The following is a 17,180-nucleotide window of genomic DNA, read 5'->3' as shown; positions in this document are numbered from 1 at the left end:
GAGGGGTTTGAGGACCTCCCAGAATTAAACGGACAAGGAAAGTTAGATATGCCCGTAGAAGGACTATTAGAATTAATAGCAGCTGCAGAAGACGAGGATAGTGGCATAGACGAAGAGCCAGAGGAGGAGCAGGTGCCACCTATGGTGATAGCCCAGCTGTTTTTGGACCCATCTGGAAGACCTTTGATCCCAATAACAGTTAATTCAGCGGAGAAGGAAATGCTGTGTTACTTAGATATGGGGTCTAATATTTCAATTTTAAACACAGCAATAGGCTTTGACTTTGTGCAGTATGCCTCGGATGTTTGCCAGAAGCTGGGAATGGGCAACAGGGGATGGATCACTTGATGATTTCCTGTGTTGTTCATTCCCTCTAGGGCATCTGGTAGTGGCCACTGTCAGAACACAGGATACTGGGCTAGATGGACCTTTGGTCTGATCCAGTATGGCTATTCTTATGTTCTTATATATGGTTATGAGAGCATTAGGAGGACAGACCCCAATATCCCTAACCAGACCAATATCAATTAATGTAGGATTCCAACAATTGAATAATGTCTGGCTTGGCCTGATGGACCGGGAGGAAAGGTCATATGCAATAATCAGGGTGGATATTATAGGAATGTTGGATTGTCTGATCAATGTGGGGAACAAAATATTCTGGAATACCAATTAACGGGGGGAAAAATTTTGTTAAAATAGGTAGTCATAGTATTATTGTATTAAAATAGTTGGTTAGTATATGTATTAGTAATAGTTTAAAATAGTAGAGTTATATATAGGTAAAACAGAATAAGAATTGTATTGTATGTATATGTTACATATATTTTCATAAAGTTCATAGTTAATTAAATAAATACATACTTTTATAAAGGAAAAAGGGTCTTTTGTTATTCCTATCTCACAGACAAGAAAAGCCAAATGGTGAGAGATGCAGTTCTATTCATCCTGGCTCTTCTGGGTATTTGTGGTTACTGCTGGATTCTGCTAGTGTGCAAATCTGGATGCAAAGAAATAAAAAATGACAATTGAATGGACCAAGTTCAATCAAATGGCTATTGTCATGGGTGGCAGGTTTAATAGGCCAGGGAAGGCTTCCCTAGCACAGCCGCTGCTGCCAAATGCCTGGGCCATGGTGACCCCACCTTTTCCCCTCCCTGCTTGAAGCGGGCTTCTGCATTCCGCCGCAAGTTTTTTCTTATTTATTATGCTCTCTGCAGGTTCCAGGGCAGCTGAGGAGGCTGTATCTGCTATTCAGCTTCGTGGGTCCATTGGACTCCCCAGAGAAATTACTAATGAACCCAGGAAGCTGAGTAGCAGGTACAGCCTCCTCAGCCACCCCGGAACCTGCATGGGGCATATAAAAGCTGAAGCTCATCATTCTCTGCAGCCGTCGCTGCTCGTCTCCAGCACTCCATCTCCAACTCCCTCTCCGGAGATCCCCACTGCCACTTGCCGTTACCAGTTCCTCCTCTCTTCCCCGCTCGGCTCCCACGCCGCTTGGCCCCCTCTCCATGTCCAGTCCCCACTCTCCTCCCCCACTTGTTCTCCTTGCCCAGCTACTTGCCTTGCCAGTTCCTCTTCTCCACTCCTCCTCCTTCTCCCTGCTCGGCCTCCTGCCGCTCGCCGCAGTCCCCATCTCCCTGTTCAGCACCCTACTCCCACTTGCTGTGTGGGTTTCCTCCTCTACACCCCAGCCACTGTTCGCCAGATTCCTCCTCTCCACTCCTTCCCCCGCCCAGCTCCCCTGCCGCTCACCGCAGTCCCACTCAGCCCCCTCCCTGCTTGCTGCGTGGGTTTCCTCTCCCGCCCCAGCCTCAGTCGCTGCTCGCCGGGTTCATCCTCTCCACTTCTCCTCCCCTCTCCCAGTCCTCCTTTTCCTGCTCAGTCCCCCCTGCTTGCTAGGTGGGATGGGGCAGGAGGAGAAGAAGGAGGCATGAGGCGAGTGGGGAGGGGCAGGGCCTGGGGCGGAGCGGGGGTGGAGTGTGGCTTGGGCCGCGGACAGAAGGAGGAGGACTGGGAGATAACCTCCCTGAGTGGAAGCTTCACCTGTCGCCCATGGCTACTGCCAATAGTAATGTGTGTGCGTGGCGGGGTGTTGTTTACAATTCCAGAAATGAGTGCAAAACTTCAGAATAATAAAAACCTGAATGGGACCTATAAGGGCTATAAATGTTATTGCATAAAATCACTCAGGCAAAACGCTTATTACAGACAATATTAATAAGTGTTTTATTATATTTGCCCCTCTAAGCAAGGGAACCTTAGGGTCCCATGACCATCCCTCACCAGAGTCAACAAAATGTGAATGGGCAGCTATAGAAGGAAAAAGTGCAATATGGGGAAAGGCAGTAAGAACCAGACAATGGTGATGTGCACTAAATAGACAAGTTTGAAATACTCACACGTTATGATAGTCGCTTGGTAGCCCCAGAAAAGATAATAGTATCCCTTTTGTAATTAAAATACCAACAAATAGCATCCAGGCAAAAGAAGGGAAAAATAATATTACAATGACGTGTGAATGGTCCTCGGATATAGATAAGAAGAATTGATGTACTAAACTCCATACCAAAATATTAAATATGAAAGAGGGTCATACTCAATGGATAAACCCACCTAACTCCATGTGATAAACGGAAAATTATCCAAATTTCTATAATATTAAAGTGGACAGAAATGTCAATGGATTTGGGTAAACAAGGAAGAAACATGGGCACATATAATCGATATGTCATTGACACAGCAAAATAAGACAATTATAAATTATGGCCAAGGGACAGGTAAACCAATGCTATGGTACATACGAGGAGGGATTTGTGTATGAAATTAAACTGGAATAAATAACTGTACACAAATTTTAGGGAAAAGCCCTTCATGTGCTTTCATAGCATGGTATGCCTCCAAATGGACAAAAGATAAAGAATTATTATTAAAATGGGCTCACAACAATGCTAAAATAAAGGATGCTTTATCTAATGTCAGTGATCCGCAAGGAGGAGTTAGTAGAGTAAGCACTCAGTGTGAAATATGAGCAAAAGTAGTATTTAGGAATCAATTGAGCCTGCAAGCACCTTGGTATACACCAGGGATTGGCAACCTTTGACACGCGGCCCACCAGGGTGCCCTGGTGGGCCAGGCCGGTTTGTTTACCTGCCGCGTCCACAGGTTCGGTGGGAAGTGGTGGCCAGCACATCCCTCAGCCTGCGCCACTTCCTGCAGCCCCCATTGGCCTGGAGCGGCAAACCGCAGCCAGTGGGAGCTGCGATCGGCTGAACCTACGGACGCAGCAGGTAAACAAACTGGCCCGGCCCACCAGGGTGCTTACCCTGGTGGGCCGCGGGCCAAAGGTTGCCAATCCCTGGTATAGACAAATAATAGGGGGTAGTGAATGTAAGGGAAATGGTACAGGCCAAGTTTTATTTGTCTATTGGGATGAAGGTAGTGTAATTAAAACAAAAAGACATGGAAGTGGAACATCGAGAATTACTGGCCCTCAGATCAATTATATTTTTACTATTCTATGGATATCCAAACATAAACCTATTAATGTTGGTCCTTATATAGTAAGAGAGGATGTTAAAACACAATTAATAATAGATCCTACTTATTTCCTGAAAAAGGTAGTAATAGATTTAGCCTCTATGAACATTTCATCCATATAGCCACAATGTATTAAATACACTGAATCTGTTTGAGGGATGGAAAAAATGGACAGAAATCCAACTTGTATTAAAAGCCACTACTAACAGAAAAAAAAGACGCTTAATAGATACAGCTGTAGGAAGAAGCAGGTACAGAACTCGGAGTGTTGAATAGCATAGATGTAGAAGTAATAAATTAAATGCAGTAGGACAACACTTGGGAGCTTTGTCTAAACCTTTTAAAACATCTTCAAATTACATAAGCACTCGCCATCACCTAATAGCGAGTTTATTCCTGGCTCAGAAAAATTATAAAAGGCTGATCATTTAGCCATACTACATATCGTAGAATTATTACAAAACAATGTATCCATGGCACTGGCTTGCATATAAGCACAGACTTGGACTAATGATGTGGTGAAAGACATAGTAAGAGATGGGATGAGTAGAATTTTACCTTTAGAAATAAGAAGTATAATGTGGACATATGCCACTAGGGCGGAACAAAAGTTATATTCCTGGTGGAAAATGATAAATTTCAAATATAATCTTCAAAGAAATCAAATTACTACATACAGTCATAATGTCCAAAGCCCAAATAGAATGGATATCTCCTATTGTAATGCTAGGGTTAAATAATAATAATAGTATAATGAAACCAATAGAACACAAACTATAGGCCATAAGGCAAAACCTTACATGGAAAACTGTGGAACTTGAGGCCTGTATGGAAGAATGTGGAATTGGATATACTTTAATAGTGTACAATCCAGTCATATGATATATGTTTAAGTGACGAAAGGGGAAAAAGCCATTATCAGCTAGACCCTTTCCCATTTAATGGCTCAGTCGTTATATATATTGAAAATAAATGTGTATGTGTTAGAAGATGGTATAAATTGTTTAAGTTAATCACGTATTCAATATAACTCATAACCCTTATGAAAACAAATGTTTTTGTAATATCACATTGACGATTGGTTGGAATTTCAAATTCATGCTACCTGAAATTGGTAATGAGGAAATTAGGGATCACTATCAGATATATAAAAAGATTGATCCAATACTTTTAGGAATAAATATAAGTTTAATTAAGCAATTAATGGATCATCCTGACTTACAAAGACAACAACAAAGGGCTCAGGAAAATGCACAAAAGGCTATGATTACTCTTCACCACTCCCTAAGAAAATTGAGCACATTATAGAGTGTATAAAAAGTGATACCAAAAATAACAGGTGGAAAGTGTTTTGGGATGGTCTCCAAGAGCAACAGGGTTCTTTAATACAATTTTACAGTCTGTTGTGACAGTATTAGCATTTCAGATTATGATGGCATTTATGCTTATTATCCTTGTGTGCTGGGTTAAAATAAAAATTTAAGCGGCTAAAGCATGTACAGTCCACAAGCCTTAAAAGAAACTATAATGGCACACAGGAAAGTGTGACCCTAGTGAGAATCAAGGATGGTGAGGAATTGTGCCAGTAAGAAGAGGTATCTGCTCGGTCTCACAGGAGAGCCTTGAGCCAATACTGGACAAGACCAAACATCCACTGAATTCACTATTTAAGCAAGTGGAGGGTTGATAAGTATATCACCCACCAAGGAGGGGACTGATACAAGAAGCTTTTAGTTGCTCTATGCTGTGTAAGAAAATTAGCAGCACCAAGGAGAGGTGTCAGCCATGCAGCTGTCAATATGCAAAGAAGAGAGGAAACATTGTAAAAGTCACCTCCCCCAATTAGCATAACAAAAGTGGTGACAATATCATAATGCCTAAACATGAATACAAATGTAGTTAGCTCATGATTTAAGGCTTTCTGATAAGTAATAAATAGTGATAGGTTAGAGCAGGTTTCCAAAATGGCAGCTGCAATGATTTTACATTAGAAAAATTAAAATGGAGAACTCAGGCTGAATTGACCAATAACAGACAGGTAACTGGGGTGAAATAAATTACAGCAAGGTGAGATTAAGGGATGGGTCAGTCAGGTAAGAAGGAGGTTCTCAGCCAGGTCTTGCTCAAATGACAGGTAAAGCTGATTGGCTGAATAGGTATCACCCCACAGAGAGGAACTATGCTAATTACTAGCACTGAGAGAGAGCAACCAATTAGAAAAGATCAAAAATAATATATAAGGCAGAGAATTGACAGGCTTTAGGGTAGGTGTGTGGGTGAGCAGGAGCGCAGAGCAGAAGACAGCAGCAGAGAACGGAGAGCAGAGGAGCAGCAGCAGACTGAATATCACTGAAATCCTTGACAGAGCAGAAGGACCATAGACAGTGCAGAGGGATTCTAAAAAGAAAGTAAGTATAATTCCTTCTTAATGATAAGGCATGCATGGGTCTGATTGTAAATAAAGATGGATGCCTGTGTCTGAATGGATTTTACCCCACCCATTCTATGATTGCCTGATCAGCACTCATAGAATGTTATTTAGTAATGTCCTTTAATGTGTAATATTGTAATGCAATTTTATACATATGTATAAGGGTTCTGTATGTTACATTGTAATAAGTTTGGTATTATATTGTAGCACTGCATTAAAGCTTTATACATATGCATAAAGGGTCTAGGTGTATAGTATTGTGCAACATTGTATCAGCTATATAGCTTATGTAGTCTGCGTGTCACCTCCTTACATGATTTCTAAATGCAATGCAACTGTACTATGCTCTGGGTTATGTTTCACAATGCATTCTTTCTTGATTATTAAATGTATGGTAACTGAATATTTCCTTTAAATAAATGTTACTTTGTTTTTATAGAATTACTGCTTGAGTGTCAATCCTTTGAGCGGAAGCCTGTATCCGTGTCCTCTCATGGGTTGACAGAACTAGTCTGTCCTGGGCAGACCTCTGAGGGGCAGAGACAAACTCCCTGGTAAAACCTGGGCAATTCCTCTAAGGCAGGCCACCTCCTGTTACCCATTAAGATGGGCTAAATTGACAATTTTTTTTACAGTTATAGGCAGGCCATTATTGGGTGCCTCAGACCAAATTTTGGGATAACATGTAAATGTAGGAATAAGTGTCCTATTTCAATGTTCTTATTCCAAAATAAGAGTGTCCACATGCAGACTTGCACCGAAATAACTAAAGAAGTAAATTACAATATATTTAGTTATTATGGTGTAAATTTGTGTAGATGAGCCCTTAAAATAAACCCACTCCTTCACAGGAAACTAGTGGAGATGAGTGTGTAGAAGAAATTCTGATTTATGTGAGCAGCCTATAGAATCACAGAAATGTAGATCAGGAAGGAACCTTGAGAGTGCATCTAGTCCAGTCCTCTGAGCTGAGGGAGGACCATGTATATCTATACCAGCGATACTCAGACCTCAGTTGTTCAGGAGCCAAATTAACAATCAATATTACCCAAAAGAGCCACAGTAGTGTGAATTCATTGTTTCATTTACTATTTATAGTGTCAATGTCTATTTCCTTTATATTCATACTTCTATTCCAATGGCCTTTCTGAATTCAGAGTTTTGTGGTTCCAAAATATCATAATAAACCCTACTTTTATCAAAGTTCTCTCTGAGGTAGAGCAGGTCTTCTATGGAGTACTTGTCATGCCTTCCTGTCCAAACAGTCAGGCTGTACCTGTATTAACAGAGTTATTAAAAGTCTATATTTTTATCTTAGTACAAAGCATCAGACACATAGAAAGACAGTACTAATAGGCTTCTAAAACAATTAGGACTCTGGTATCTTAATTTCAGATACAACTACATGTACAAAACTAAAGGATGTTAAGGGTGGAAAGTCAAGCAATCAAAAGTTAGAAAATAACAGAATTAAGGTTGCCTGGGCACTATTAATTCAGCATCCTTGTGCCTGTGTATTATGATAGTCTTTAATTACATAATCACACACTATTTTTCCCTCCGGATCACAAGATAGATGATGCTCAATGGTAGTTTTCAATATTTCTTTTTGTTCTCACCATTCTATCCCTGCCTCTCCAATGCTAAACAATTCACTTAAACCAAATGCTTCATAGGTGGTTACTGATTGTGTTCCTGCAGCTTCTGGATGTTCACCTTGAGATATCTGGGGCCATATCTGCCATAGTACTGAATACTCATTGGGACAACTGAAGTCAATTGGAGCTATGCAGTAAAACATATAAAGTACTATAAAATGCTAAGTACTCTGAAAAAAATCAGGTCCTAGGTTTCTCAAATTAGGCACCCCAAATTAGTTGACACTTGACAATTTTGCCCTTGATCTCTGTGTTTCAGATCCTCCTCTGTAAATGGGAATAACACTACCACCTTACTTCACAAGGGTGTAGTAAAGATACATTTTTTAAAGTTTGTGAACTACTCATACTATGGTAAGTGCTATAAGAAAAGCACAGGAGGAAGTTAACAATTCTGTATTGAGTGCAGTGTTTCAACAAAGGCCTGGTCTACACTAGGCGTTTAAATCGGTTTTAGGAGCCTAAAACCGATTTAACGCCACAACCGTCCACACTAGGAGGCACCTTATATCGATTTTAATGGCTCTTTAAATCGGTTTCTGTACTCCTGCCCGACGAGAGGAGTAGCGCTAATATCGGTATTAACATATCGGAATAGGGTTAGTGTGGCCGCAATCGACGGTATTGGCCTCCGGGAGCTATCCCACAGTGCACCACTGACCGCTCTGGACAGCATTCTCAACTCGGATGCACTGGCCAGGTAGACAGGAAAAGCCCCGCGAACTTTTGAAATTCATTTCCTGCTTCCCCAGCGTGGAGATCTCATCTCATCAGCACAGGTGACCATGCACAGCTCATCAGCACAGTTAACAATGCAGTCTCCTGAGAATCGAAAAAGAGCCCCAGCATGGACCGCTCGGGAGGTAATGGATCTGATCGCTATATGGGGAGAGGATTCAGTGCTAACAGAACTGCGTTCCAAAAGACGAAATGAAAAAGTATTTGAAAGAATTTCTAAGGCTATGACGGATAAAGGCCACAGCAGGGACTCCGTGCAGTGCAGAGTGAAAGTTAAGGAGCTCAGACAAGCCTACCAGAAAACCAAAGAAGCAAACGGAAGGTCCGGGGCAGGTCGAAAAACATGCCGCTTCTATGATGAGCTGCATGCAATTTTAGGGGGCTGCGCCACAAGTACCCCACCCCTGACCGTGGATTCCGAGGTGGGGGTTGTAATCTCTGCCATGTCTGAGGATTATGCAGACGGGGAAGATGAAGAGGAAGAAGAAGAGGAAGACCTCGCAGAGAGCACACAGCACTCCGTGAACCCCAGCAGCCAGGAGCTTTTTATCACCCTGACGGAATTACCCTGCTCCCAGCCCTCACAAGCAACTATTCCAGAGAATGACGCCCTGGAAGGGAGCTCTGGTGAGTGTACCTTTGCAAATAGCAAACAGTGTTTTTTAAGCAAGCCTTTTTTAATGATTGATTTGCCCAGAGGACTTGGGATGCATTCGCAGACAGTATAGTTACTTAGAAAAGTTTGTTAACATGTCCGGGGATTGAGAGGAAATCCTCCAGGGACATCTCGATGAAGCGCTCCTGTAGGTACTCCAGAAGCCTTTGCAGAAGGTTTCTGGGCAAGGCATCCTTGTTCCGCCCACCATGGTAGGACACTTTACCATGCCATGCATGTAGCGAGTAATCAGGTATCATTGCGTGGCAAAGCATCGCAGCGTATGGTCCCGGTGACTGCTGGCATTCAAGAAGCATCCGCTCTTTATCTTGTTCTGTTATCCTCAGCAAAGTGATATCGTTCAGGATAACCTGGTTAAAAATCAGGAATTTAAGTAAGGGGGGTGGCCATTTTTCTACTGGGTTCGTGGAATGCAGCAGCTTAAAAAAAACACTTTCCTGCACGTAGCGAAGCGGGGGGAGGGGAGGAGTGAAATGCCGATGATCTTTTCTGTTTGGTCACCGGCGAGGCGATCTTCCCCAAGCTACCGGACAAGCAGTGGGTGGGGGGGAGGGGGAAAGTTGTTGATTAGCAGGGAGCTAGCGTGGTATTAGCCATGCGTTGGGGGGGAGGGGTAAATCACTGAGACAGTGGCTTACCATGGCCGCATGCAAGCTGAATCCTGATGCCTGGACCTGTGTCTGAGATCTGTAACCCCAGAGATGCAAGCAGTCACTATTAAGATGAAAAATGCGACCTTGTAGGGAAATCACATGTGCTATGTAAGGTGAATAGTGCTTTTCACTGTGAAAGAGTATAACCATTGTTCTGTAAAATGTATCTTTCTAAATATTTATCTCCCTCATGCAGCTGCAAATTTTTCAAGCGTCCCTCCTCCATCCCAAAGGCTAGCACAGATAAGGCGGAGGAAAAAGAAGACGCGAGATGAGATGTTCTCGGATATTATGGAAGTTACACGCAATGAAAGAGCTCATCTGAATGAGTGGAAGGACGTGGTTTCAAATTACAGGAAAGAGGCCAGTGAACGTGAGGACAGGAGGGATGAACGTGAGGACAGGAGGGACAACCGAGATGAGAGGTGGCGGCAGGAAGACCGGCAGGAAAATCAGCGGTGGCGGCAGGAAGATCAGCGGTGGCGGGATGCAACTCTGGGGCTGCTGCGTGATCAAACTGACATGCTCCGGCGTCTTGTGGAGCTTCAGGAACGGCAGCAGGATCACAGAGTGCCGCTGCAGCCCCTGTATAACCACCCTCCCCCCTCACCATGTTCCTTAGCCTCCTCACCCAGACGTGTAAGAACGCGTGGGGGGAGGCTCCGTGCACCCGCCCACTCCACCCCCGTGGACAGCCCAACCAGAAGGATGCCGTTACTCTGAATTATTTTTTAATGGCCTTCTCCATCCCTCCTTTCCTCCTCCCAAAGCACACCCTTACTTCTCTCCCTCTTTTTATAATGAATCAATAAAGAATTCATGCTTTTTAAATGAGAGTGACTTTATTTGCATAAGTAAGCGGTACTCGAAGGGGGAGGGGGAGTTGCTTACAGGGACTGAGTCAATCAAGGGGGTTGGGTGTTCATCAACAAACACAGCAGTCACACTGTACCCTGGCCATTGATGAAGCTCGTTTTCAAAGCTTCTCTGATGCGCACCGCTTCCTGGTGTGCTCTTCTAATCTCCCTGGTGTCTGGCTGCGCGTAATCAGCGGCCAGGTGATTTGCCTCAGCCTCCCACCCCGCCATAAAGGTCTCCCCCTTACTCTCACAGAGATTGTGGAGAATACAGCAAGCAGCAATAACATAGGGGACATTGGTTTGGCTGAGGTCTGAGCGAGTCAGTAATGTGCGCCAGCGTGCCTTTAAACGGCCAAATGCACATTCCACCACCATTCTGCACTTGCTCAGCCTGTAATTGAACAGATCCTGACCACTGTCCAGGCTGCCTGTGTATGGCTTCATGAGCCATGGCATCAAGGGGTAGGCTGGGTCCCCCAGGATAACGACAGGCATTTCAACATCCCCAACTGTTATTTTCTGGTCTGGGAAGTAAGTCCCTTGCTGCAGCCGTTTAAACAGAGTAGTGCTTCTGAATACGCGAGCGTCATGAACCCTCCCTGGCCATCCCGCGTGGATGTTTGTGAAACGTCCCTTGTGATCCACCAGTGCTTGCAGCACCATTGAAAAGTACCCCTTCCGGTTTACGTACTGGGTGCCCTGGTGCTGCGGTGCCAAGATAGGGATATGGGTTCCATCTATCGCCCCCCCACAGTTAGGGAATCCCATTGCAGCAAAGCCATCCACTATGGCCTGCACGTTTCCCAGAGTCACAACCTTTCGTAGCAGCAGCTTAGTGATTGCTTTGGCTACTTGCATCACAGCAGCCCCCACAGTAGATTTTCCAACTCCAAATTGATTCCCGACTGACCGGTAGCTGTCTGGCGTTGCAAGCTTCACAGGGCTATCGCCACTCGCTTCTCTACTGTGAGGGCTGCTCTCATCTTGGTATTATGGCGTTTCAGGGCAGGGGCAAGCAAGTCACAAAGTTCCATGAAAGTGCCCTTACGCATGCGAAAGTTTCGCAGCCACTGGGAATCGTCCCACACCTGCAACACAATGCGGTCCCACCAGTCAGTGCTTGTTTCCCGGGCCCAAAATCGGCGTTCAATGGATAGAATCTGCCCCATTACCATCAGGATCTCCAAAGCGCCGGGGCCCGCGGTTTGAGATAATTCTGTGTCCACGTCCTCATCACTGTCATCGCCGCGCTGCCGTATCCGCCTCTTACTCGCCTCGGTTCGAAGGTCCTGGTTCAGCATATACTGCACGAGAGTGCGCGAGGTGTTTAAAACATCCACGATTGCGGTATGGAGCTGAGCAGGGTCCATGCTTGCTGTGCTATGGCGTCTGCACGGTTCACCAAGCAAAAAAGGCGCGAAACGGTTGTCTGCCGCTGTCAGGGAGGGAGGGAGGGGTGAGGCTGTACCCAGAACCACCCGCGAAAATGATTTTTGCCCCATCAGGCACTGGGATCTCAACCCGGAAATGCCAAGGGGCGGGGGAGGCTGCGGGAACTATGGGATAGCTACGGGATAGCTACCCACAGTGCAACGCTCCAGAAATCGACGCTAGCCTCGGACCATGGACGCACACCACCGATTTAATGTGTTTAGTGTGGCCGCGCGCACTCGATTTTATAAAATCTGTTTTACAAAACCGGTTTATGCAAATTCGGAATAGTCCCGTAGTGTAGACGTACCCAGAGTGTAGTAAATAAGGCCCTAGCCACACACTGAATGGTGAGGGTACAACAAAATATTGAACAGCTACCCATTCGGTGAGCACCATCCATCGTGTCCACTGAATAAAAAGGTCCGACAGGAAAAAGTAGTATGTGATCATGTAATTAAAGACTATATCCGTGGTAGGCAACTTATGGCACGCGTGCTGAAGGCGGCACGTGAGGTGACTTTCAGTGGCACTCACACTGCCCGGGTCCTGGCCACCAGTCCGGGGGGGCTCTGCATTTTAATTTAAGTTTAAATGAAGCTTCTTAAACATTTTAAAAATCTTATTTACTTACATACAACAATAGTTTAGTTATATATTATAAACTTATAGAAAGAGACCTTCTAAAAATGTTGAAATGTATTACTGGCATGCGGAACCTTAAATTAGAGTCAATAAATAAAGACTCGGCACATCACTTCTGAAAGGTTGCCGACCCCTGGACTATATCATAATGCTCATGCACAAGGAGAACGACTTAAGATTCCACCTTAATACTGGCATTTCCTAATTTTGAGTGCTTTATTTTGCATGTTTACTGTTCTTTTAATATAGTTCTTTTGTATATAATATCCTAAGTGTTTAAAAAGCAACCTGAAAAAACAAAATCTATTAAGAAGAACCATACTGACCCCTGAATGTGTCATGGATAGAGTTGGAACCTTTACATCCACAGCACAAACCTCTACTACTTAAGCTAACAGAGTAACTGGTAATGGTAATAGGTTGTTACTAGGGCTGTCAATTAATCACAGTTAACTCACATGATTAACTCAAAAATTAATCATGATTAAAAATTTAATTGTGATTAATTGTAATTTTAATTCCACTGTTAAACAATAGAATACCAGTTGAAATTTATAAAATATTTTTAGATGTTTTGCTACATTTTCAAATATATTGATTTCAATTACAACCCAGACTACAAAGCGTACACTGCTCACTTTATATTATTTTTATTACAAATATTTGCACTGTAAAAATGATAAACAAAAGAAACAGTATTTTTCAGTACAAGTACAGTAACTCTTCACTTAACAGCAAAGAGTCCTGTGGTACCTTATGGACTAACAGACGTATTGGAGCATGAGCTTTCGTGGGAGAATACCCACTTCGTCGGATGCAATTCACGCACGAAAGCTCATGCTCCAATATGTCTGTTAGTCTATAAGGTGCCACAGGACTCTTTGCTGCTTTTACAGATCCAGACTAACACGGCTACCCCTCTGATATGCTTCATTTAACGTTGTAGTTATGTTCCTGAAAAATGCGACTTTAAGTGAAACGATGTTAAACGAATCCAATTTCCCCATAAGAATTCATGTAAATGGGGGAGGTTAGGTTCCAGGGAAATTTTTTTCACCAGACAAAAGACTACTTTTTATTTATACATGTGTATACACACACACACACACACACACACAGAGTAAGTTTTAAACAAACAATTTAATACTGTACACATCAATGATGATTGTGAAGCTTGGTTGAGGTGGTGAAGTCAGAGGGTGGAAGAGGGTGGGATATTTCCCAGGGAATGCCTTACTGCTAAATGATGAGCTAGCACTCAGCTGAGCCCTCAAGGGTTAACGCATTGTTCTTAATGTAGCCTCACACTCTACAAGGCAGCACAAATGGAGAGAGGGGAGACAGCATGGCAGAGAGAGAGACACACCCTATGAGTGAGAGAGAGAGAGAGAGATGCGCATTGCCCCTTTAAGTATGCTGACCCCATCCAAAGTACATTGCCTTTTTAAGTAAATCAGCAAGTTGAGACAGCAGCTGCTGCCAGCAAGCTCCCTCTGTCCTGAACCCTGTCGTGTCCCCCTCTGCTCTATGGAGATGGGGTAAGTGGGGGCAGGGGTGGCTCCAGGCCCCAGCACGCCAAGTGCGTGTCGCCGGGAGGGCGGCAGGCGGCTCCGGTGGACCTCCCGCAGGTGTGCCTGCGGAGGGTCCGCTGGTCCTGCGGCTTCGGTGGAGCATCCGCAGGCACGCCTGCGGGAGGTCCACCGGAGCCACGGGCCCGGCGACCGGCAGAGCGCCCCCCGTGGCGTGCCGCCGTGCTTGGGGCAGAGAAATGGCTAGAGCCGCCCCTGAGTGGGGGGCAGGAGCAGGGTGGAGGGGGACACTCTGACATTAGCCTCCCTCTCCTCGCCCCTCCCCCCCCAGCAAGTGAGAGGCTCCCGGGAGCAGCTCCAAGGCAGAAGGCAGGAGCAACACATGGCAGTGGGGGGAGGGACAGCTGAACTGCCGGCAACTGATAGCCTGCTGGGCAGCTGCTGGACAGGGAACTTAGGGGAGCTGGGAGCTGATAGGGGGGCTGCCGGTCCACCCTGGTTCCAAGCCCCCACCAGCTAGCTCCTACAGGCTGCTCTTTCTGCAACCAGTGGACAAAGCAGGCGGCTGCCAAACAACATTATAAGAGAGCATTGTGCAACTTTAAACGAGCATGTTCTCTAATTGATCAGCAACGAAACAATGTTAACCCGGACGACTTTAAATGAAGAGTTACTGTACTGTAGTGCAATCTTTTTATTGTGAAAGTGCAACTTACAAATGTAGATGTTTTTGTTACATAACTGCACTCAAAAACAAAACAATGCAAAACTTTAGAGTCTACAAGTCCACTCAATCTTACTTCTTGTTCAGGCAATCGCTAAGACAAACAAGTTTGTTTACATTTAGAGGATATAATACTGCTCTCTTCTTATTTACAATGTCACCAGAAAGTGAGAACAGGCATTCACATGGGACTTTTGTAGCCAGCATTGCAAGGTATTTGTGTGTCCGACATGCTAAACATTTGTATGCCCCTTCATGCTTCAGCCACCATTCCAGGGGGCATGCTGATGACGCTAGTTAAAAAAAAATGTGTTAATTACATTTGTGACTGAACTCCTTGGGGGAGAATTGTACGGCTCCAGCTCTATTTTACCAACATTCTGCCATATATTTCATGTTATAGTAGTCTCGGGTGATGACTCAGCACATGTTGTTCATTTTAAGAACACTTTTGCTGCAGATTTGACAAAATGCAAAGAAGGTACCAATGTGAGATTTCTAAAGATAGCTACAGCACTTGACCCAAGATTTAAGAATCTGAAGTGTCTTCTAAAATCTGACAGGGATGAGGTGTGGATCAGGTTTCAGAAGTCTTAAAAGAGCAACACTTTGATGTAGAAACTACTGTACCCAAAGCACCAAAAAAAGAAAATCAACCTTCTGCTGGTGGCATCTGACTCAGATGATGAAAATGAACATCCGTCAGTCCGCCCTGCTTTGGATTGTTATCAAGCAGAACCCGTCATCAGCATGGATGCATGTCCTCTGGAATGGTGGTTGAAGCATGAAGGGGCATATGAATCGTTAGCACATCTAGCACGTAAATATCTTGTGATGCCGGCTACAACAGTGCCATGAGAATATTTGTTCTCACTTTCAGGTGACACTGTGAACAAGAAGTGGGCAGCATTATCTCCTGAAAATGGAAATTAACTTGCCTGTCTGAGCGATTGGCTGAACAAGAAGTAGGACTGAGTGGACTTGTAGGCTCTAAAGCTTTACATTGTTTTATTTTTGAATTCAGTTTTTTTTGTACATAATTCTACATTTGTAAGTTCAACTTTCATAATAAACAGATTGCACTACAGGACTTGTATTAGGTGAATTGAAACATGCTATTTTTTGTTTTTATAGTGCAAATATTTCATGATATACATATCACACTTAGTTTTACTATATAATTATAAAATAAATTAATTGGAATATATCCAATATCAACTTGACTGAGTGACAAGGGCTATCGAATGGAACTTCTAGGGTTTCATGAAATACATGTAATGTATTATATTCATTTCATGAAATGTAAACACTGAATCTAATACAAAGTATATACAAAATGCAACTGTTTTAATTGGTTTGAATTGATTCCAAATTGTGAGATTAAACTATTGAGTCTATTTGACTACATTTGAGTTGAGAAGTCTGCACTAAGCTCCATCACAAAAAGTGTCTTAGTTTCAAGCCTTTGCAGATTCAGTTATGAAATAACTTAAATAACTTTTGTAGCATATTTTGCGCACACATAAATTGCCCCACTTTATTATGGCAAACTGAATATCTTTAGTCCATATATTTTATGGGGAAAATTCCCATTTAAAAAAAATTCATTTTGCTCTTTTATTGATAATGTAGTAGCTATCTTGAATGCAAATTAATATATGACAAAACAAATTTTATAACTGAGTATGGTAATTTGAAAAAAATGCTTTTTAATATGGTTTGTAACATGTGTGCATATAATAAATATGTAACATCTGACTGGTATCTGCCTCTATCATGCAAATGACTAAACAAGAAGTCCTCAAACTTACCTGTTTGACTTCTGTAATAACCAAACCAACTCAGATTTTGACTGTCGTACCAAAGCTGCTCTAACAGGGAACGTTACAGGCTGAGTAAGTGCGTCACAAATTTGAGCCATCTCTTTCACCATTGCCCAACTGTATCCTATTGGAAAGATAATTTGATGCAGTATTAAGAAACTCTCCACATTCTGTCAGAATATAAAGGTATCATGATTTATAAAATAGTTAGAAAAGATATAACACTGTTCCATACTGTCGACATTTGGATTTTGTGAAAATCTATTTCTAAAAATGAAATTGAACAAAAAAAGACTATGAACAAAAATGAAACGGACTACTCATTTTCACTGTCAAAGTTCAGAAAAATGCCAAAAGTAAATATCAGCATAAATAGTGAAAAATAAATTATTTTTGTAAATTCTGTGTTTCAGTTACTTAAGTGTTATTTGTAATATTGTCAAATAAATATTAGTTATGAGGAAATCCT

General features: G+C 43.1%; 1 protein-coding gene across 4 annotated transcripts in view; it reads right to left on the bottom strand.

Moving 5' to 3' along the window:
* Window positions 1–17,180, bottom strand: part of FAM151B (family with sequence similarity 151 member B) — a 68,011-nt gene that overhangs the window by 27,833 nt on the left and 22,998 nt on the right. For 2 of the 4 annotated variants that reach the window (XM_045020768.1, XM_045020766.1), the window contains exons 5-6: window positions 16,700–16,835; window positions 7,168–7,250 (exon numbers count right to left, since the gene is read on the bottom strand). In XM_045020768.1, coding sequence (XP_044876703.1) covers window positions 7,168–7,250; window positions 16,700–16,835 — 219 coding nt within the window. Of the gene's footprint in view, window positions 1–870; window positions 1,001–3,363; window positions 7,251–16,699; window positions 16,836–17,180 lie in introns of those variants that run through there. The other 2 variants (XM_045020769.1, XM_045020767.1) reach the window with 2 other exon arrangements.

This window comes from Mauremys mutica, chromosome 6 (assembly GCF_020497125.1).
Source record: "Mauremys mutica isolate MM-2020 ecotype Southern chromosome 6, ASM2049712v1, whole genome shotgun sequence".
Lineage (NCBI taxonomy): Eukaryota > Metazoa > Chordata > Testudines > Geoemydidae > Mauremys > Mauremys mutica.
This window is presented reverse-complemented; position numbering and strand designations above follow the sequence as displayed.